The sequence below is a fragment of the Sinocyclocheilus anshuiensis genome, unplaced genomic scaffold (genome assembly GCF_001515605.1).
Source record: "Sinocyclocheilus anshuiensis isolate Anshui unplaced genomic scaffold, SAMN03320099.WGS_v1.1 scaffold784, whole genome shotgun sequence".
Lineage (NCBI taxonomy): Eukaryota > Metazoa > Chordata > Actinopteri > Cypriniformes > Cyprinidae > Sinocyclocheilus > Sinocyclocheilus anshuiensis.
Genome location: NW_015554160.1, coordinates 1,329,927 through 1,353,514, shown reverse-complemented (window position 1 = coordinate 1,353,514; position 23,588 = coordinate 1,329,927). Strand labels below are relative to the sequence as shown.

Sequence of the window (23,588 nt, the reverse complement as noted above, 5' to 3'; positions counted from 1 at the left end):
GCGGTTGGAGTATCACACGGCAAATTAAATTTCGCCACTTTCAAATGTATTGGAAATGAGCTAACTCTGTTCCTAATAGAATTTGTCCTTCACAGCCTGTTCGGTGACTAAAAAGAAATGAAAGAAAGAGAAATTATCAAGGCCATTTTAATTGAGCACTTAAAAAGCCCTTTTCCAGTGATATAATGTGATTAGAATACTTCAATCTGTCATTTGCGAGAGCTTTGAAACTCTGTCTCTTTCTTCTCCTCTCTCTCTCGCTCTTTATGCAGAATGAACAGCCGCCCAGATTTCTGTACGTCTCACTCTCACTTTTAAAGAAAAGGACGAAAGGTTTAAAAAATGAACATGATCATCTTTTGAGGCAAAAAATAACTGCGAAAGTAGTTAAAAAAAGAGGGTAAATATGTGGGTTATTGTCATAATGGCTTCCTCTTTTAGATGAATGAAGTCATTTTTTCAATTCTTCTTTTTTTTTGGTCGATCCAATTCTCATAATGGGTGGAATAATACAGTCTTTGAAATCACATTATTGCAGACGCGTCCGTTCTGATATGCCGTTTTCTCCGCTTTACAGTGGAGGGCCACCAGGGGAGGGGTGGAAGTGAATGAGGGGCCCGACCTTCTGACTGGGCTCAGGTCTCCTGGGAAAATCATTTCAAGTGTGGGTCTCAACATATTATAGGTGTGTGTGCTCAGAGACCACCGCTTCCATTGGTAAGGGCTGGAGAAAGAGAGAAAGGGTAAACATGAACTCACAGCAGAGAGAGCTGGTTCTGTCGGCGGATCAGAGCATTCTTCTTGTTGACCAATGTAAACCATTCCTGCATCATGGACTCTTCCTCTTCTTTATTATTGCCTGGAGACACACATACACAAAAAAACTGAGCATGTAAAACCTTATTATAATATTATTGCCATATTGAAAAACATTGCTGTGGTGCAGGGGTTTGATAACTAGGTCTGGGGACCCCCAGTGGGTGGCAAGTAGGTGCTAGAAGGCCTGCTTTCAAAAATAAAATTAAAACACAAATACCTTAAAACAAATGTCAAAATATCTGAAAATATCTTTTAAAAAATACAGAACTCAACATTTTACCATTTCATTCTGGTTTCTAAACACTGGTTAGAAATCATGAGATTAAATCAAAAATTATTTTTGTTTAGCCATCACAAATTCCCACTAATTATTGACATGCTAAATATTATCTTCAAACACCTAGCCAATAATTAGACAATTAGCCAAGTTCCTGCTAGTTACAACAAATCTCCACTTTAAACCGACTTTCTCTGGCACAGATAAATTAAGCACTTTTCTCACACCTCCAATGAGTATAACGTGCATCAAATGAGATTATCTGACAGGCTTTTCTCAACAGCGCAGACTGACACGCACGTTAGGAAGCCATCCAGATGTGTGTTCACTACCTACATATTAGACACTTCACAAGGTACTGCCATTGTCAGTAAAACAGAGATGACTCTGGATTAGAGCAGGATTAATGCAGGCTGGTTACTTTCCTCCGCTTACTGGGATTAAAGCCTCAACTCTGGTTCTTTGTGAAGCCTCAGAGCTTCAGATCCGATGTACATCCAAAAGCACATGTCCTGTGCCCGAGGCCTACATGTGCGGATGCCAAACTTACATAGTCGGAAACAACAGGTGGGGCCCGCCCATTGCTCAAAGGCCATATGTGTGACAGTTAAGAAACTCAATTACTCTTATAATTCTCATGGTAAAAATTAGCTATTAAAATTCAATGACTCACGAGTGAATGTAACTGAATATCTGGAGTGCAATGTACATGCAATGTTTTTGTTTGTCTTTTTAAAGAAATAAAAGTGCCCCTATTATGGAATTTTGAAAAGTACCTTTCATGCAGTGTGTAACAGCTCTAAGTGGATGAAAACATCCTGCAAAGTTTTAAATCTGAAAGTGCACCCGTGTACAGTATAAAGTTATTGTCTCTCAATAGAAAGAGTCGACTCTGAATCATTGAAACGAGTCGTCAACATGAAACATTAGCATATTGCACCTCCACTTGTTGGTCTTTTCAGTTGGTCTGAATGAAAATGCAGATTCATTCTTTGCCACTAGGTGCCGCTTTTGGAGCGGTAAAATAGCTGTTTCCCCAGTAATGCTGTACACAAAGCATCACAAATGCTGCTTTATCAGGCATTACAGGCAAGATGAAATGAAAATGAGACCAATCTGATCAATCACCGCAGATTAGCATCACGCAAAGGAGGGGTTTGGAAAAATTAATCGTTGAGCAAGTAAGGTAAAAATAAATGCATATTATAAGACAATTAAAGTGTTTTTGACTTTGCATGCATGTCAACCTGTTGTCCAAAATATGAACCTTTCATTACCCAGGGGCACTTTAATACTTTTTATTAATTACTTTAATAGTTTTATTCAGCAAGAATGCAATAAATTGATCAAAATTGACAGCAAATATTTAAGTTACAAAAAAATCTAATTCAAATAAATGCTGATAATTCAGCTTTATTAGAGCAAATAATGAATACATTTTAAAACATGTTCAATTACAAACAAGTTATTTTAAATTGTAATACTATTTTACAATATTAGTTTTTGTACTGTAATTTTGATCAAAGAAAATGAGCCGTAGTGAGCATAAGAAACTTCTTTCAAAAACATTAAAAATTCTTAACCACCCCAAACACTTGTTTTAGTTTTAGTAGTTTCATGGCAGAAAGTTAATATCACGAGAGACAAGAATTAACATTTTGTTGGTTTTGTCTGACCAAACGATGCCATCCCAATTCAAAATTTTATTTGACCTCAGAAGGTATCAAAGGAAAGCAGACACTATTGAGTTTGGTACTTTGGGCCGTGGGGTAAACCAGTTAAGTGGGTTCAGGAAGAATGACTCCGATGTCAGTATTCTGAGCATTTTTGTGACACTAATTATGTCTTTGAAGAGGGATGAAAGAGGAGAAACGATGAAAGATCCTTTAAGCTTATGTAATCACATCACCTACTCTATGCTCCTGTGATACCTGTCTGTTCCTGACAGCATCAACAACAGAATTAGCATCTGTACACAAACACGCTCACGCTTTTTACAAATGTGAAGACTTTAAGATCAACTTTTGGAGATCTTAAGATGAGAATTACAGTGTCACACCATTATATAAAAATGTGTATTTGAGTGATCTTGGATGCCCTTGATAGGCATTTAACTTTCTTCAGATAACAGTCAAACACAAAGACAATTATACTTAATATTTACAGTCATATTATACTGTCAAATGAGGTTATTAAACCAAAAAGGTATGAGAAACCATAGTATATTGTGAATATAGTGCAGCAGGGTACTTGCAATTTCTTTAGTCATGACTATATCTGATTATAGCAAGTGTTTTATTGCTTGTTGCCATTTTTAGCAAAATATTATTAAAGAGCATCTTTTGACTGGAAGATATAGTTACTATTTAATAAAAAAATGGGTACAGTGAAATGAAATGGCGAATGTCAGGTGCTACTATATTGTGGATTTGAGCACAACTAGAATGCCTGGGTACAGTGTGATGAAATGGTGAACAGGTGTTTCATGTCATAGATGTTACTATATTGTGAATTTCAGCACAACTAGAATGCCGTACTGACCAATCAGAAGCCAGGACTGGATCTGTTTCAAAAACAAGCAGTATGACAGTGTGTGCGCCTGTCTGTGTGCACATAGCCATTACGAGGACGAGGTGGGGGTGACAAAGGGCAGATCTTCAATAAGAGTCTGATGTGGGAACTTGCGCCTCGGATCTTTTTTCCATCATGCTGTTGCTTGGCACCATGTGACTGTGACGCTGGTCATGTGAGAGAGACAAATCCGCTAGCCACAACAAAGCCAGCGGCAGCCCCCGGTGGGACGACGGCCCTGTCACTCACCCCCACCAAAACTCCCCGGCCCTCCACCAGAGGAGCCGCTCTCATGTCTGCCAGTGCCAGATGTGTGAAATCTCGTATTTGACGACAACACAGAGTAGAAGGGAGGGGAAAAAAAGAGGGGGTCCGGGATTTAGGAATCAAGCCTGGATTATTGTAGTCAACTTTTAAATAGTGCAGCTCGGAAGGGATAAAGTGTGCAGTGACAGGTCATTGTAGCGACGCACAGTCAAATGAAACAAGCAAATAATAAATGGTAATATTAAGCTTGTGTGACATTGTAAGGGAATGACGGATTAGCAGCCGCATCCCGGAGGCCAATGCCTGAGCTTCAGCACTGACAGAGCCCTGACAGCATGAAAGAAGCCCTCGCTTTACCACTAAAACAAATAACACGCACACAAACACACTCTTCCATACGCATTCTACAGTGCCAACATTTAAACTATGACCTTTGATGGGGACGACCCAAATAACTGATGCCCTGAAATTGCAAAAAGAACCAAGTGAAAATAAACAAACAAACTTATATATTTTTTCTTTTTAATTTAGATTTATCTGATTTAAGATCATGTAAATCACCAGCGTTATTTTAGTATCAGTGAGATACTATTATGGTGTTTATTAATATTTTGAATGTTTTAATTTTTGTTTTCCATCTTTATTTTAATTAAGTTTGTTACTTTGTTGTGTGTTTTTGTCATTCTTAGTAGTTAAAAAAAAAAATGTATGGAACATTTTTATTAATTTTATTTCAGTTTTAGTTTTAGATATTATAAAATGTTTTTATATTCAATTTTATTTCAGTTAACAGTTTTTTATTTCAAGTACCAACAATGTTTTTATAATGGTTTTCATTTTAGTTTCAGTTTTAGTTTATTATAATTACCCTCAAGATCACAGTTAAAAATGCCACAACATATACAGTTTACACAGACAATACATTTTACAATTTAAAATAAATGAAAGTATTTCCACACTACTATAGTGTCACAGATATACTCAATGTAGTAAATTTTTAACCCAAAAATATGGAAATTTGATGTCTGGCTGCATCTCTTGGGTGGTTAAACACTTTTGTTTGTGAGTGTGTGTGTGTGTGTGTGTGTATATCTGTACCAAAGTAATACAATATTATATTAAAATGGTTTTGTGCAGTTCTACATAATATAACTAGAAAACTGTTATATTACACAGAAATTGGCATTTGCAAAATACAAATAAGTAAAATTTGCAAATAAATAACACTTTTTAAATTATATAAATACAATATTATATTAAAATGGTTTTGTGCAGTTCTACATAACACAATATAAATAGAAAACTTTTATATTACACATAAATTGGCATTTGTAAAATACTACTAATAATTAAAATTTGCAAATAAATAACACTTTTTAAATTATATAAACAATTGTAATCATTTATCTCTAACATTTCATTAACTTTTTTTTTCCACATGAATTAAAACATTTATTTTCTTCCGAGAACTGAATAAAATCTAACTCAAAATTAATAGAACCTTCTTCTCTAGCCTGGCTGATCTTTCCCAATAGCATTCACTTTGGAATGAAGAAAGGTAGTACAAAACTCAAGAGAGGCCGTCACACAAGCACGAGGGTCCAGGCTCGTCTGGTAGGCCCGAGGGCCTGTGTCCATGGCAGGGTGATCTGGCCTCAATAGCCAAATCAGATTAAGATAGTCATCTCAGCCACTGTTGCATTCAAAACAGATAGCATTAATGAAATCCTCACACATTTCACAATCTGCCCCTCTTTCCTGCTAACATTTACTGATTATTTACGGCTAAAGCACACACACACACACACAGACAAAACAAACCGTAAGTCACCCAAATGTGAAGTTTCATGAATATTTTTAAGTTACATCAGTTAGATATATATATATATATATATATACACCTGTTAAATTACAAATACACCACAAATAGCTCCAGACGTGACTGCTGTGATTCCAAAATATCAATTAAACATCTGAGCTGCTTTAGCGACTTATAAAAACCACACCTTGATATTTGGAAAACATTAGTGTACAAGATCTTTCCAAAAGTTGCCAGAATGCCTAAATAAGATTGTTTTTCATTTTCAAGGCATGTAATTAGGCCAAATGCTGTGAATAGAAAATTAATTATGTGAATTGAAGGTTCTATTTTATTTATTTATTTAATTAGAACCTTATTTAGATATTTACAGAATGATAAAAACCAAATAACTCTTTAGTAAACCTCCGCAACAGGGGGATTGTTTTGCTTGGCATTTTAATTACAAAATTCCCCTTCATTTGATTTAGATAAAAATCTTTCTAAAGCATTAAGAAACCAGAACAATTACAAATTAATCCTGAGTCCTGCTAAGAGCTGGGTGTCTTTACTGAAGGGAAAAAAAACAGGCTGGGGGTGGAGAGAAGAGGCCATAAAGAAAAGAAAAAGAAAAGAAATATATTAAACCCTGTGATCACAGCAAGCTCTTCTCATTTCTTATCCACCCGTTTTCTGTTTAATCCAATACCCAGTAATCCAATTTGTCTATCGGAGTTTGAAGGGGAAGATCTCCACTCCTCTGCCACTCAGTCACTTTTTGAACATTTACGATTTATTTTAAGTGGGCTGACTCTCCTCACTCATTCATTCTGTGTGACAGACTGCCGTATCCCTCTTTTTTTGTTTTCAGGAGTTAAAATGCATGTAAAAGAGAAGGAGAGACAAAAAAAAAAAAAAAAAGGAAAAAGAACATGAACAAGGTTTTGTGCGACTGAGAGGAAGCTCATTAAGGCCCAGTCAGGGAGTCTTTCTGAATATGGATGAAGGCAATAATCAGATCTTCACTCGTCACTGAAGGAGAGAGCAGTGAGTACAAAAGGATTGATTTAATTACTTTGAGTGGGTCTGCAATGTGGAGAAGTCTTGTTAGCGTGGGCTCGCCTTGCGCTGCTCTGATGGAAGGTAGTTTAGCTTGCCTTGAACCACAATACCTAATCTCAGGATAAAGCCCCAGCCATTGTGCTTTAAGATGCCTATCACTAGTTTCAAAATGGACCGAACACGTTTTCTCTTGTTTAAGCCAACCTAGTTAACCGCTAACCATTTCCCCTGTTTGCTATTTATCCGGGGATCGCCTCTTTAGGTGACCAAGACACTGAAAAAGCAAAAAGAGGCATATAGAAAATCTTTAAAAATCTTAAAAGGTTAATTAATTTGACAATAAAATAAAATTAAACCACTTTAAAATATCTAAAACCGAATAAAAGAAATCATGTTAAATCTTTTAAGGAAACATTATCACTTATGATCATTTGATGACAAACCAACATATAGCAGCCAAAGCGCATTACAATTTAATTCCTGTACCCGTCACTAGGTTTTCAATTGCCACCGGTATTATTGACCTTCAGTTGCTTGCTTTGCGGCTTATGAGGAAGGATTCATAAGCAGAGCGGCATTACATCGAGGATAGAAGAACCGCAGGAGGAAAACAGGATCGCTTAAGTCGCCCTTAATGACAGAAAAGTCTTGGCTATACATACACCGTTATCATACATCCTTTCATGTAATTGTTTGAACGTTCAGTGAGGGGCTGACAGAAGATAGGCTGTACCTTAATACTCATCTCTCACCCGCCCCTCAGCGCTGTTAACACAAGCAACTCCTCTACAAACACTGCAGTCCCCCAGCTAATAGCAGACACCTCTCACTTTATGCCGAGTTTGGCAGGGGCAAAGCAAACAAATGGCAGATAATAGATTTTTTTTCTCCATATACACAAATTGGACTGTAGTTTTCTCCTTTTATGCAATATTTAAGCAACTCTATCACAATTATGGTTCTATTACTTTAAAGCATTTTTTGACATGGAGAGTAACAGCGGAGACTATATGAATTTTAGCCTGGCTGTCTGAGTTAAGCACCGCAAATCACAAATATGTCCATCTCTGTCCGCAGCCCCCTACTCTATTAAACTGTGTTTGTATTCCCCCCTTCTTTTTAATCAATAAACATTATCACAGGCTGACAGACTATCAGCTAGTTTTGGTCGTTTCTTGCTCCTTAATTCCTGGGCAGCCTGTCCACTATCGCAGCCTCACGATGAGCGTAACAGCCAAGACAGCCAGTTTACATTACAAAACAACAATTACAGCCCTCTTCACAACAGCACTTGTGACAAATAATGATGCAAAATGACAGAAGGGTGGAAAACAGATGAAAAGATGCTCAATGGATAAAACAGTTTGAGTTTTTGTCTTCACGTTTATGCATTTGACAGATGCTTTTATCCAAAGCATCTTACACTGCTTTCAAGGTATATATCTGACCAAGTTCCTGGGAATGAAACCCAAGATTTTGCAATTGCTAGCACCATGCTCTACTCTTTGAGCTACAGAAACAATAAAAGATTTGATAAAAGTTTTTTTTTTAAATATTGTATAGTCCAATCAAATGCACATTTGTTATATGTAAGGTCAGGACATATCAAGTAAATGCACAGTAATTTGTTGGAATATATGCAACAAATAAACCTCTGAATTTAGAATAAGGACGGCAATATAAATATAAATATAAATATAAATATAAATACGAAGGGGTAGACACTGAAAGTGCCAGTAATTAAAATGTAAAAGAATGTAAGGGTAACTAGACAATTAAAAATCTATTTCATAATAATAATATTATTATTATTAGGGATGCACCGATACCACTTTTTCTAGTTATAAAACAAATATATATATATATATATATATATATATATATATTGCATATAAGTTATTGCAAATTAAGTTACAGAATAGAATTAATAATAGAATAGATATAATAAAATAGAATTTTAAAGATTCACCAACCAAGTTAACCCTAAAATGCAAGCATGGACCATTGAACCATAAAAACAGATTTTATAATATGACATTCAGGGTGAAACACTGCAGCCAGAGGTCCTTTCCTCCTTTCTTTCTTATTTTGACAAATACTATCATTTCATTCTATCACCCACTTTAAGCCTGCTTTTGGGAGCGCTGAACACAGCGGCAGAATCAAGGGCCTTTGGAAAAAGCTGAGTACTTCAGGTAATTAAAGCTGGGTGAGTGGCAGATGAGAGCGGTAAAAAAAAGATCACCTGGTGAAGCCCTCCGAAAAGGTGTTTCATTAAAAGCCTTTTACCATACAAGCACGGCACAATGTGTGGACGCCGTATTTTACCACTTGTGCTCAACAGGCCCTCAGAGCAGCGGCTCGGATGAGAGCAGAAACCTATCCCGGTTAATAATCTCATAACAAAAGCTAAAAGACATCATCCTATTAACTAGTGGTCCCCAGCGCTAATGCGAGGTACTGCCCTGTGCCTCTGTATAGAGAACGCAGCTATTAAAAAGGAGTGTGTGAACAGCCGGCAGGAGACTCCGTCAGACCCGCGCCCTCTTTCACCCTTTATCTGTCCCCTCTTGTTCGGGAGCTGTCAGTGATATCATGAAGCTGGAGGAAATCGTTGCCGACATTTGTCAAAAATGCTTCATTTTGGGTGTTGTGTTTTAACAGAAACGTGCGAAACCAGAAGATGGAAGTCAACAACATTTCTGTTTTGCGATTTAGATATCATTCGATTCTTGGCGATAGCTCGGAAGAGGAATGCTAGTGACACCTCCCCCTTTCCCTCCAGCACCTCCAACTCCTTGTTGCACATTTTACCTTTTTTCTTTTCTTCTTTCCTCTGTCCTTTCTTTCTCAGGGGGAATATTAAATGAGTGAGCCGGCTGAAAGGCGCTGAGTCGCTGACTCAAAAAGCGTTAAAAATTCTCATTTGGTTGTCTTTATTTTGCTAGCGCCATGTGGTCCTTGAAGATGTTGAAAACACGGGAAGCAGAGGAAAGATCAGAGCCGGCTCATTAGCATTGGGACAGAACTGGAGAGGCAGCGGTGTATAGTGGGCCCTACTCCAGAGCTCCAGTGAGAGCGGTTGGTGGTAAGCTCCCTGTTTCATTGTGCTTTTGTCTTTCCTCCGGGTCTACCTCACAGCGGGGAGCAACGCTAGCCCCAGGTTACACAAGGGAATTATGGGAAAAAATGATTTTGACCAAGGTGGAGAGGACTCAGTGTAGTCCGACGTAGGCTTCGTGTGCAAAGATGATGTTCTTGGTGAAATGGCAGAGAAGGTAGAAATGAAGATTCTTAATCATATACTCATTGAATCCATTCTATTCAGTTCAATCTACTCATACAGTCTGGAAAAAACCCTACAGACCAACAGTGTTCTCTGAAAATCATGCATCAGTATAAACCTGCAACAGTTATGCAGAAAATATTAGACTTTAGCTATGCATGCAATTTAAAACGACTGTTTATTAGTGAATTATCCTACACATTTTAGCCCAAGGGTTTGGTCGTGATGACAGCATCCACACTGGTGGACTAGATGCCTCATGTTTTGATGGAAAGCGTCTCCATCTCACCCCTGCCTTCCCCAGTCGTAGTGAAATGGATAAAGGTCTAGTTGGATGGGTTTATCGGGTAAATCCTGCTGGTTGGCCTGCTATCTTGGATGATGACCCTGAAGAATGTCAACAGCTCATTTCCCCAAAGCTGGAAGGAGTCACCATGGAAGTCATAATCTGCTCCTCCGCAAAGCCCTTGATTCAAATGCCGAATCTCTCCATCTTTTCAAATATATATTAACAGGAATCATCCACTCCTGCGCACCCATAATACTCAGTTCTGAGAAGGAAATGTTTGGTATCAAATAGTCCAGCTTTCAATTTTATAGAATTGTCTTTAATTTAATGCCTTTACATTGTGGTTACAACAATTTACTCGAGGAGGTCTGACTACAAACACTGGTCTCCATAAAAAATTACTTGTAATATTGTTAGTATAAAATACTAATATTTTTAGAGTTTCTGACTGTACATTAAAGAAAATCATGGTGCTAGAAAAGGAATGCTGAATATATAAATTAGACGCTACTTTGGATAAAATATGCATAATTGCTAAGTTTTCACCTACTATAATTGCTTGCTTCTGATTGGTTCATATACTTGAATACTTCTTGCCCAACATATTCATGCTCACACCCTGCATCTTCTGTTCCTACCAACAGGACGACAGCAACACCACGAGACACCAGAGTGATTTTTTTGGCCATGTTGTCAGGGGTCGTCTGGTTGACACTAGCTGGCCTCCAAATAGAGCCCAGGACCAGATGTTACCGAAATGATCAACAACCAAAGCAACAATAGCTTTGGGGGAAGGAGAGAGCAGCATAAATTAATGGCTGATTTCTCTGGCTTTGATGGAATTAGCGGTACTTCTTTTCTCAATGTGCAATGTGAATGTCCTTGCGTTAAACTTTTTTTTTCCTATTCTCTTTCTTTCTCTCTCTCCCCTTTTTGACAAGTAAGGCCACCCAGCAGAAAGCAACTGATGCAAAAACCCCCAAGTAATCCCTGTGTTTATCTCTCCACTGTGGTAAGTCTGAACACAGACCCCATTATCTCACGGATTTGAGTAAACTTTCATTTATTTGTTGGCCTTGGGTATTCTCTTTCTTCAACTTCGATGCCTGAGTTTAGGATCCCCTGATTCCCCTATTCCAATGTAAATAGATTTGCATAGTGTCACAATGCATCTAGCTGAGGTACTGATTAGCTGACAGAGGGGAGGCCTGTTTGCAAGGGTGGGGGGACCCCAGTAGACATGTACATGTAAAAAGGTGCCTTCCAGGAGGGAGCAGTGAGCACATACATATGTATCTGTGATTGCATGAAGATTCTCAAAATCTCCACACAGCCAAATGGAAAAGGGCTGCTTGGATTCCTGCCCCCATCTCTTGCTCTCAAACCAAAACTAACGGTGTCAACTGCACCTGATTTAACTACTAAAATCGACACAAATGCACAATTTCTTCTGAATTTTCTCACAAAGAATGTGATTTATAGGCATTATATGCCAAATAAAAAGACATTTAGATGACATGAATTAAAAGGTTAGGTTACCCATAAATGAAAATTCTGTCACCATTAAATCATCTTCATGTTGTCCCAAACCTGCACAACTTTCTTCTGTGAAACACAAAGAATGATATATTGAAGAAATGTTGTTGTTCATACAATGAAAGTTAATCTGGTGTTTTTTGGAGCTTGACATTTATCGACATTGTATGCACAAAAACAGTTCTTATAAATATCTTTGTGTGTTCCACGTTTTAGGGGTGAATTATCCCTTTCAGCATTTAAATGTAATTGGTGTTTATTTAAATGATGTATCGTAATATTATGTAGCACGAACATAAAAATGCTAAGGAGGACTTTATACAGTAGATGCTTTTGACAGTCATCTGAAAGGCTGAAAATCTTGTGGGCCAGCAGGTGTCAATCGTTTGAAGTTACAATAACAAACTACCATTACATATGAGCTATAGTAGATATTTAAACTAGCATTAACAAAAGATGGCAGTCCTGGCCCCACCTACAGTATTTGAAACGCAAGCATTTTGGTAAGACATTACTGTGTGTTAAGGACAGGTTGTTTCCATTTAGGAGTATCTCTGTTATCTCATCGACTTAGGACCTCTAAGCTCTAGCTCTCTGTTTACATACTTGAGGTGTGAAATTCTGCGGGGTTATCAGAGCTTGAGCAACAGTCCATTTATGGCACTTTTCCACTGCATGGTACGGCACGGTACGGTTCACTTTTTGGGGGTTTTCCACTGGGTACAGTACCTGGTACCTGGTACTTTTTTTAGTACCACCTCGGTTGGGGTTCCAAGTGAACCGTACCGTTACCAAAACGTGACGTGTAAACTCTGCTGATCACGGATTGGCCGGAGAGAATCGTCACTACCTGCGTCACTGAACTTGCGACACAAACACAATAGAACCGCTAGATTTAAATCAGCACAGCCAGCGAAGGATCGAACGCAACCGTTTTGAACGAGCGCACCTTTTTTTAACAACCAAAAAGTTTTGTTGTCTGTTGAGAAAGTACAGACGTTCCTCTCGTTGATAGCAGAGGAGCGGATCCAGCGAGAGCTTGATGGGGCGACGCGGAATGAAAACGTTTTTTTTAGGAGTCGTGGTAGTAGAGGCGGCGCAACTATAACGACATGTGAATAATCCCGCCCACTCTAAAGCGGTACTGAACTGCAGTGGAAACGCAAACCGTGCCGAGCCGAACCATGCCGTGCCGTACTGAGCCGTACCGAGCCGAGTCGTACCACGCAGTGGAAAAGCGCCATTAGATTCACGCCGAACCCTGAGAAATGCTGAAATGGCTACCTGCAGAGATGACAAATTAGCACAAGCAGCAAGGACCCGTCAACACCTGCAGAATGTTTTTCTTACTAATATATGATTTGCTTTTATTTGCTTAATCTGCTTTCCAAGTAAACGTCTGAGCAAACGATTGCAGAGGGTGAAACACATCTGCTGGTCCCTGAGATTTTCAGCATTAAAGATGACTGTCAAAAGCATTTAAAAGTTGTTGTAAGCATTATTTAACAGACAAACTGGCTTGTGATAGCATAATATTACAGTGTACCATGTAAATGTAGAAGATATTTTGAAGAATGTGTCAACTCTACAATGACACTTTCATTGCATGTGGAAAAACACTGAGACATGTTCCACAGAATAAAGTAAGTCATATAGTTTTAGAACAACATGAGGGTGAGTAAACCAATTGTCATTTTTGGGTGAATTATTCCTTTTAGGCCAAAAGGTACAAGGAAAGAGAAGACGGAATCTGGCAAGGCTAGGATTGAAGCAAAATGGGCTAGATGAGTGTGGAGGTGCTACTCCCTCTGCGTTGTAGTCATTTCCCTCCTGCAGTGTGCCTTTGCATAATTTGCCCCTCCTCCCCCATTAGAACGGTCGACTCGTCTCCCCGGGCCATGTGTTAGAACAAATTTGAGCAGTGTCATATTGCACGTATTTCAACAAGGCCAATATGGTTCCCGCCCAATTTGCTTAATGAATTAAGCTGAGGAGAGTAATGGATGTGCTAACACTATTAGCCGCCCTCTACACATCTGCATTGTGGATTCTGGCGTTTTCTTTTCTCCCCCCTATAAAAGAGTATATCTGTTATCTCATCTACTTAGGACCGGCTCTACCTCTCTGTTTACATACTAGAGGTGTGAAATTCTGGGGGGCTATCAGAGCTTGAGCAACACTCCATTTAAATTCACACCAAATCCTGAGAGATGCTGAAATGGCTACCTGTAGAGATGACAAATTAGCACAAGCAGCAAGGTCCCGTCATCACCTGCAGAATGTTTTTCTTACTAATATAGGATTTGCTTTTATTTGCTTAATCCGTTTTCTGAGTAAACGTCTGAGCAAACGATTGCGGAGGGTGAAACATCTGCTGGGCCCTGAGATTTTCAGCCTTTCAGATGACTGTCAAAAGCATTTAAAAGTCACTGTAAGCATTATTTAACAGACAAACTGACTTGTGTTACATTACCATAATATTACAGTGTATCATGTAAAAGAAGATAGTTTGAAGAATGTCTCAACCAGTTTTGTGCATACAATGATACTTTCATTGTATGGGAAAAAAAACACTGAGACATGTTCCACAGAATAAAGTAAGTCATACAGGTCTGGAACAACATGAATGAATTTTCATTTTTGGGTGAGCAATTCCTTTAAGGCCAAAAGGTACAAGGAGAGAGGAGGAGGACTGTGGCAAGGCTTGGAATGAAGGAAAATGGGCTAGTTGAGTGCGGAGGCGCTACTCCCTCTGCGTTGTAGTCATTTCCCTCCTGCAGTGTGCCTTTGCATAATTTGCCCCTCCTCCCCCATTAGAACGGTCGACTCGTCTCCCCGGGCCATGTGTTAGAACAAATTTGAGCAGTGTCATATTGCACGTATTTCAACAAGGCCAATACGGTTCCCGCCCAATTTGCTTAATGAATTAAGCTGAGGAGAGTAATGGATGTGCTAACACCATTAGCCGCCCTCCACACATCTGCATTGTGGATTCTGGCGTTTTCTCTTCTCCCCCATCTAACCCTCCTATTTTTTCCTCACTCTTTTTCTCCTCAGGTTTGCTTAAGGACAAATTGATAATGAGTCTCCTCCCTACAGTAACTATAAAAGTCGCTTCCCTCGCTATCTTTCCATCTCTACTAAGCGGCTAACAGCAGAACAATAGCATTTAAATGGTCATTTCCATTAGCTCAAATGAGCTGTTTTGGGTGTCGTTAGCGTGTTTTAGCATGCTAAAGGTGGGCTGGGGAGAGCAGCCGTGTGCTGATAAGGTTCAGGTAGTACGTTAGAGGAATGTGTAGCCTAGAGAGGCCCATACAAAGGGAAATGAACAACAACTGAGCTAGCATAGCAGGGCTGTTAGCACGTGAATGCCCCTAATTACAGGCCAACCCCGCGTCATTACACTTAATTGTAAAGTGTGTCTTAATCAGTTTCCATATGAAAAGGTCTATTAATTAAGTGCATGACTGAAATTCAATTATGTTGTCAGGAGACAATTTGTAAACCAAATAATGATCAATTATGCAAACAAGAGTCCAGTGCACCAAACTCTTTTGCTAAGCCTTTTTCTAGTTGAGAACTTCTAGGAAAAATCAAATTGAGGTAAATTAAAAACAAATTTAACAACCACACATACTGAATGACATTCAAAAGTGCAACTTAAAGAAATATTTTAACCGTCAAATCTGTCAGTGTTCACAAACCTAAATATGTGTCAATTAAATTTTCATTTAAAAATAATGCACATGCTTGCGAAAAAGTGGAGTGTTGCGCCCATGGGATGCAAGTTCAAATCTAGCCTGTTTCAAACAAATCCAATCCCATCTCCTCTCTACTGTCCTCTACACTAAAGACAAAAATCCCATAAAAATGAAAAAAGACAGTCACGCACACCAGTGCCACAAAAACACAACAAAAAAACTACACTAAAAAAAAAAAGCCCAGCAAATCATTGAGGTCTTGGCTGGCGTTGTGGAGAGCGGCTCTCTGTTTTTCCGCGCGTATGGAGCTGCAGTGGCATGGCACTAGCTGCTTTTGGCTGGGTCTTACTGGAATGGCAGTCAAAGGGGGGGAAAGATGAAAAGGCCTCAAGATGCTTCAATAAAGGGGAGATTATAATAAGCGCCATCATTGTGCCCTTTTTGAAAATGTTAATCAGGCATATCACTGCCTGCCTGCAATGCCACATGTAGCAGCGTTTAACTTAACTTCACACCAACAATTTAGAGGACAGCAAGGCCACTGCAAAACACATGGGAGGGGGGGAATAGAGGGAAAGGGAAAACAAACAGGGATGGAGAGGGAGCGCTACAACGGCAACTGGTCGTAATTTCCGTGTCGTTATAAAAATCTAAATTACATGTCTCTCAATGCAGGCCGTATCTCCCGCAACCAACAAACCCTTCCCCCCTCCGCAGACACTATCCACCCTGTGCGTTTTATCTTAAGATTCTCAGACAATGCCTGGAGGATTCCCCTTCTCTAATCTTCCTTAAAATCCCCTTTCATCCAACTGTTAAAAGAATGTTTGAAAGCCTGACACCAGACCAAAAAAAAACCCTCTTCACATCTGGGAAACGCTTTCGGAGGGAGGGCTTGCTGGTTGGGGGTTTGAATGCGAAGTCAATGCAACTTAACTAATTAAATTGTTTTTGCCTCTCGAACATTCAAACGGCCTCGGAGATTAAAAAGGGCTGATGTGAGGCGTTTTCCTTCTCGCTTCCAGAGACCACTGCAATAAACTGGACAAATGCAAGACTAGTGCTAATGTATTACAACATGCATTAATTGAGACTAAAGGTCTAACCTGCTTATATTAGGTAGCAAGAATACATGACTTCACAAAGGCCATCTACGCTGCGTGCGTAACGGTCCGGTGAGAATTAAAACCAGCGGGAAGAACAAAGGCCGCAAAAGCCAGCAGCTGAAAATGGACCATTCTGATGTTAACCAGCTCTTGAAGTTGAGCACATAGTCCAGCACTAAACCTGAATAGGCGGTCACCTCCTGATCCAGCGCTGGCCTTTGGTCGTGCCGATAAAAGCCATCCTTATGAGCCGAATTCCTGCGTTTGTCTCCAGGCTTACTTTTCCGCTACTCACGGCGCACGCTTAGCAGGAAGGCTAAACGAGGTCTTTGGTCTTTAAAATTAGAGTGGACAAGCTACTGAACTAGCATGCAAATCCCATGGAGGAGAAAGAATAGGACAGAGGGAGAAGAGGGAAAAAAAAGAACTGAAAGAGAGACAACAGAAGAAAGAGAACAGCAGAGGGAGAGAAAAAGAGTTTGCGATTACACTGATAAAGCCCGGTGCGTGCCGATTGCGAGAGACATCACAAAACCCGTCTCGTCCCCAGAACCGGGGCGAGTATTATGCTCTAAACACTTTTCCTTCTCTTACTGCGGAAAGATTATACTGGTTATCCTATTAATGCAGCTGAAATGCCATTCTAGTGTCTTTAAGCTCTTGCATAGGAGGTCAAGAGGACTATGCCACCGCTTACAAGCATGCTGTGGATGTAATCTTCCCAAAGTTACAATAATTAATGTTAAGCTTCTTTAGCAATAAGTTTCTGAAAGAACTTGCCTGATAATATACTTAAAGCGGTGTTAGCTGTTAGCTGTTGTCTCAGCTTGGAGACCATTTCCCCATGCGACTCACGTAGCCAAGCTTAAATCTTTAGTCAAACTAAGGGGCTGGTTACAAGCATGTTGCCTTAGCCACACAAGCAATTCCATTTCAGTCTTGGCGGAGCTGAGATCTATAAATGCAGACACTCAAGCAATTATTTCTGCATGGCCAACACTGCCTTGGAATGTGGGCACGGTGAATTAATGTGGGAAAACTGAGGGGGGAAAAGCGACAAAAAAAAAAATAGGACTGACGTTTTGAGACTGAAATATAAAAAGGTGCACATCCGTTAAGAAGCCCGGAAGAGGACGGCCACGTCTCCATGAATAAAACAAACATAACGGGCCTCTTCTGACACCGCTGTGCGTCTGTTTTTCCGGCACAGACTACTGTGATGGCTTTTCTGTAAACTGCATTAAGCTGATGATATCCGTCTTGTATGAATTTCTGTGACCGCGGCGGAGAAAAAGAGAACGGATTAGCATGCAATAAAACCTGTGTCAATCTTATCAGACTCAAGTGCAATTTTTAAACATATGTTAATCTCACCTAAAACTCATTCTTTTCCTCTGTGCTTTTTTTAAAATCTCTTATCGAGAACTCTGTAGGTTTGTGGGTTTTAGAGCGCCTTTAAATGCCATTATTTTCATAATTGCGTTCATTGTTGCAGGTTATAAAGCAATTTGAAAATCATATGTGTGCATAAATGCATGCTGAGCAGATGTCAGGGAGATGCATTCAGAGGCTTGCTGAATATCAAAAGCAGTGCAGATAACATTTACACACATTTCAATGCTGCATGCTGAAAAAATTTCAATGTGATTCGGGACGGTATTGTGCTCGGACAGAATGGCGAGTGTGCGAATAGCTCTCCTCTCTCGCTTTTGATTTTGCCAAACGTTCAAAATTGATATGTTTAGAAAATCGGGTGACAATAACATATTTAGACGTAATTCCAGGGGATGTGGGCTAACTGAGGTAATGGTTGAGTTGCTGGCGAGTGAGTGTGTGTGAAGGACACTGCTCCCTCTGGTGTGGGAATAACAAGTTCATTAGGCAGGAGCCACCGCAAGCCTCTGTGTTCCCCCGAGCACTCTGCGTTCCGTTTACGGCCTCCTAGCCCATCAGCGGCTGCATCATTAGGGCTCTGCCATAATTAAGAGCTGTTAGAAAGTGAATTCTCCAACTGCAGATTAGAAAATTAAACTATTTACTGATTACATATTAATAGAAGACAACAATGGCAGTCGCCATAAGCTTGGAAGGCAACCAAGGAATACATCTGTGTACTTAATTACCATAAACAATGGTTGCATGGAAATAGAGTTTTATACGCATTCCCTTCTGTAATACGCCTGATATCAGAAGACACTTGACAATTCGTGTTCAATTATCTTCATTCTTTAATGTGCTGTGAACTGCACACAGTAAATAAATTAACCAGCCCAATTACTGTGAATTCATCTGGGAAACAAATGCAAAAAAACCCAGCAGACTAAGGCAGAGCGTATAATGAGAGGGGAGGGGGTATCAGGGATCACGAGTAGTTCTTAATACAGTTTTTATATGTATATAAATATAACTTTATATGTGTGCATAGATACAGATATGCATACACATTTATTTAACTTTTGCTTATTTGTTTGCAGTCATCATTGTATGCATGTTGTGAATATATATTCTAAATATGTGACCCTGGACCACAAAACCAGATCATGTTCCATGAAGATATTTTGTAACCGTATATTTCCTACCGTAAATATATCAAAACGTAATTTTTGACAATTTTTACAAATATGCATTGCTAGGGACTTCATTTGGACAACTTTAAAGGTACTTTTCTCAATATTTAGATTTTTTTGCACCCTCAGATTCCAGATTTTCAAATAGTTGTATCTCAGCCAAATATTGTCCGATCCTAACAAACTATACATTAATGGAAAACTTATTTATTCAGCTTTCAGATGTTTTCAGAAATCTCAGTTTCATAAAAAAAGACCCTTATGACTGGTTTTGTTATATATTATATATAGTAAAGTTATATATTACTATTATATTGGGCACAACCCTAACTGTACATATCACATATATTCATATGTCATATATATTTATCTGAATAATTTCTAGTGACATATAAATAATTACATGCTATAAATATGTAGTTAAAAAACTTATGACAATATACAATACTTATTTATAATACTTGTACTAATACAGAGCAACACAGCTTAGCATGATTATATTAAATATGTGTATTCTGAGCATAACATATGACATTTGTTTTGTGTATATTTAGCTATAGAGGCTGTTTCTGGCAGACTATGTTGTCTGTGAACCTGACAGCGGCGTGAATGCTTCTGTTTGCAGTGCTGAAATGCGTGCACTAGCTCAGACAGGTAAGCACATTAAGGTGAGACTTGTACATGGGGTCTGGTGTGTAACTGTGCCTCTTATTTCTGTGTGTGAGTGTGTAAATGTCTGGTTTGGTTCTCCACCTGCTAGGGCATTCAAGCCATTTATCATTCAGAGCGAGAGAAAAAAAACCCTTCAAACAGACACAGCGGCTTTGACTTCAACAGGGTCCAGGTGAGTGTGAAGAGAGCGAGCGAGGGAAGGATGGATGGAAGGTTGGGCAAACACAAAACTCTGATAGTCATGATATCATCCTCAATGTGATGGAGAAGCACAAAAATTCAACCGTCTACTTTCCCCTCCTTTTTTCAACCCTCGCTTCCCGATGCTGCCCTTGTGAGAAATGATTGTTTCGTATCAGCATCTGGATGGAAGGAAGCTTTTCTTAAATTTTAGTTATTGAGGCGCTGGAGTCTCAGAACGGAGCTCCATGTTTTAACAAAGGCTCCGCAGCCCTTTTTCCCTGCAATACACACCCGAAAGATCACCCCACATCCTTTCATATGTGTATATGCTAGGAGAAGAGAGAGCGACAGAGGGAGAGAGAGAGGGAGGAGGAGAGCAAGCACATGTATCTATTAATATGTCTTTCATTATTTCAACATTTCCTTTTCGGTCCAGCCCCCAAACAGCAGCCCTCCCCATTTCTCTTCCTCCCCTCTTCACCCTTTACCCCTCTGCCGTATCCCCCTCTCTCCCTCCTTCTCTCTCTCTTCTACAGCATATCATTGAAGGCCAGATATGGGGTTCTGTTGCGCATGGCTGCACGGTACTGTTCAATAGTGGCTGGCTGGCAGATGCTATCAGCACTAGTTATCAGCGCCCATGAAGGCTCTCTTATCACGGCGGCCCAGAGAGCCTCCCTGCATCCTCACCGCCCCTTTTCATATCCCCGCTGCCGCCCCAACACCCCGGCTTCAAAGATTCACACTTCCCAAACTCCATAAGAGTTTGTGAACGCTCAATTTGCCAAAACTGTTTACAGTGTAATTGGGCGGCGTACCTGTGTCCATGAGATAGCGCAGACGCTTCTCCACACGCGAGGCCCGCGTGTCGATCTGCCTCTGCTCACTCTCCAGCGCCGCCAGTTCTCCCACCACGTACTGACTGGTGTCTTTGAACGCTTTCTGCTGGGCAAGAACAAACGAGAGGAAGGGGGAGTGATGAGAGGTTCGAAATGAAGCATCACATCCTGGGTTTATATAGCTTTTTAATACCAGGGGAACAGTGGTCATAATGATGACTGGTGAATATTGCTTTAATTAATTAAGCAAATGAAATGTTCCTTTTTTCTGCTTTTTTTTTGGAAATGACGTACCGCTGTCAATTTTTAAAAGTGATAAAAATGACATACAAACAATCCTAAATTAGGCTAATTACTAAGATGAGGTTAAAAATGTTCAATAAATAAAAATAAAAAAATAAAAAATTTAAAAAAGTAAAAAAAAAAAAAGAAAGATAAATAAATAAAAAGATTAGCTATATTAACATAAAATAAAAGTATTGTGTTAAAAATGGAGTACATGTTTATAAAATCAAATCAAAAAGAACTACTCAGAGCTACTGTACCATAAAGTTTTCTGACTATGTTTAAAGCTTTATTTTTTTATTCTATATTTATTTATTTAATAATATCAGCAGGGATCTAAGAGATCTACGCAGCACATGCGTGTGCTCAGATTCACTCATGTACACATTTGGGAACACGCTCCCTTTCTCTCACACACGTGGCCCTGGTGGCAGCAGCACCCTCTGGCTCGTGGGAAACACTGGAGTGAGGGATGAGATGGTGATTAGGGAGAAATAGAGTAATTAAACTGCACGCTTATTTCTGAGTGTGTGATAGTGACAAGCACTCCCACCCCCTCTTTATTCCACTCGTTTATCGCCCCCCTCTGTCCTCTCCTCCTTCCATCCTTCCTACTATTCTGAGATAGAGGGGGAGCGGAAATGAGTGCTAATTTAAATTCACATCCTAAAGATTGCTGCAAAAAAATATATATATTTAGTGCTGATGCACCTTATTTCATAATAGGAACGAGGGAAATGGGGAAGAAAGTTTTTTTTTCCATCCAAGACAGCACTTTTTCTGCCTGAGTCCTCCTGCTGTCCATCAAACTCCACCTTCCTCTTCCTTGCTGCTCTATCAAATACTTCTCCCACAAATCAATTTTACACATGATCAGCCCCCTCCCCTCTGCTCTCGCCTCTCTGCCATAATTAAGTGTTGAAATTTCCATATATATTATATTAATGCAAACATCATTCGCTGGGTAATTCAGCTTGAGCTGGGTAATGGGCAAGTTCAACACCCATTAACCCCTACACAGAGAGGGGCAAAGCTGGTCTCTACTGACCTTCCCCTCTCACTCTTTCTGTGTCTCTATCTATCTCACTCTTCCCAGGGTATGTTTCTCTATTGCTCTGGCCCTATATATGGTGCCACAATAATTAAAATTTCATTAGATCAGCCTACATGGAGAGAATAAACGAAGATGGGACAAGAAAAGATAATTATATATATATATATATATATATATATATACACACACACACAATATATATATTTATGTACACAATATATAAAATATATACAATATTTTTATTTTTAAATATTAAAAATTATATTTTCAATAATTTAAATGAATATTTATTACAATATTTAAAATTAATAAATTACATTTGAACTATTTAAAAATGTAAACATTCAAAACAAATTAAAAGGGTTCCGAGAAAAGGATATACAGGAGGAGTGAAAGAGGTATATCTACTACTCTGTCCATTTCCTTTTTTTCTAATCTTACAATTATCAGGGAACAGCAGTCTAAACTTGGCTGCTCTCTTCAGCTTTAGGGAAGAACAGATTGACATCCGTGTTAAAAAACCTCTCTGGCCCTCAGACAGATGTGCGTGACTGTGTGCAGGTTTGATGTCTAACTATGACCTGGTGTCACAGACAACATCAGTACGAAAGAACAGCTCTGACTGAGAATTTAAATATGCATTTAAGTACTTCATCTTCAGTTGGCTTTCGTCCTTCTGTCTCTGTCAAAGCTCCTCTCTCCTCGGCTGCCCGCTTTAGATCTTCAGGCACTGATCTCTGCCTTTTAACCTCTGAAACGAGAGAAAGAGAGATATTAAACCTTGATAGAGTTCATTCTCACCTGGGCACAATCACAAACTCACTATAACTGAATATGAAGACATTTTTCTTTATCAGATGAACCATTCAGACAGATCGGACATCTTCCTTAAAAAAATCACAAAGTGTATAGAAACACCTTATACAGCTGTTATTAAACTGTTAGCATTCTTGAGACACTTCAAGATAGTCTTCACATTAAGCCTATTTAACTAGAAAAATAAACCTGACTGCAACAGGCTTATGCATTAAATACATTAATTTAACGATTACTGAACTGTTCAACAATGTAAAATCCTCCATAAACTTTATGCAGTCAGTGACAACGAAAGTAAAGGACCTCACCTGGCCTGGTCTCTACGTATTGGCTGAATGATTTGAGCTGTGTTTTCCTAACTGCAGACTCCTTGTGGAAGACAACGGGACTGCACAGATGTTCCGTTGCCCTGCGAAGACGCTCTGCATGCAATTCATCAACATTATTCTATAAAAAC

The 23,588-nt window shown here is 39.3% G+C and overlaps 1 protein-coding gene across 1 annotated transcript in view; it reads right to left on the bottom strand.

Annotated features, from left to right (window-relative positions):
• Positions 1 to 469: 469 nt before the first annotated feature.
• Positions 470 to 23,588, bottom strand: part of LOC107670831 (EH domain-binding protein 1-like) — a 149,509-nt gene continuing 126,390 nt past the window's right edge. Inside the window, exons 20-23 of the mRNA XM_016463601.1 lie at positions 23,440 to 23,578; positions 22,966 to 23,066; positions 20,956 to 21,082; positions 470 to 859 (exon numbers count right to left, since the gene is read on the bottom strand). Coding sequence (XP_016319087.1) covers positions 756 to 859; positions 20,956 to 21,082; positions 22,966 to 23,066; positions 23,440 to 23,578 — 471 coding nt within the window. The 3' untranslated portion in view covers positions 470 to 755. The remainder of the gene's footprint in view (positions 860 to 20,955; positions 21,083 to 22,965; positions 23,067 to 23,439; positions 23,579 to 23,588) is intronic.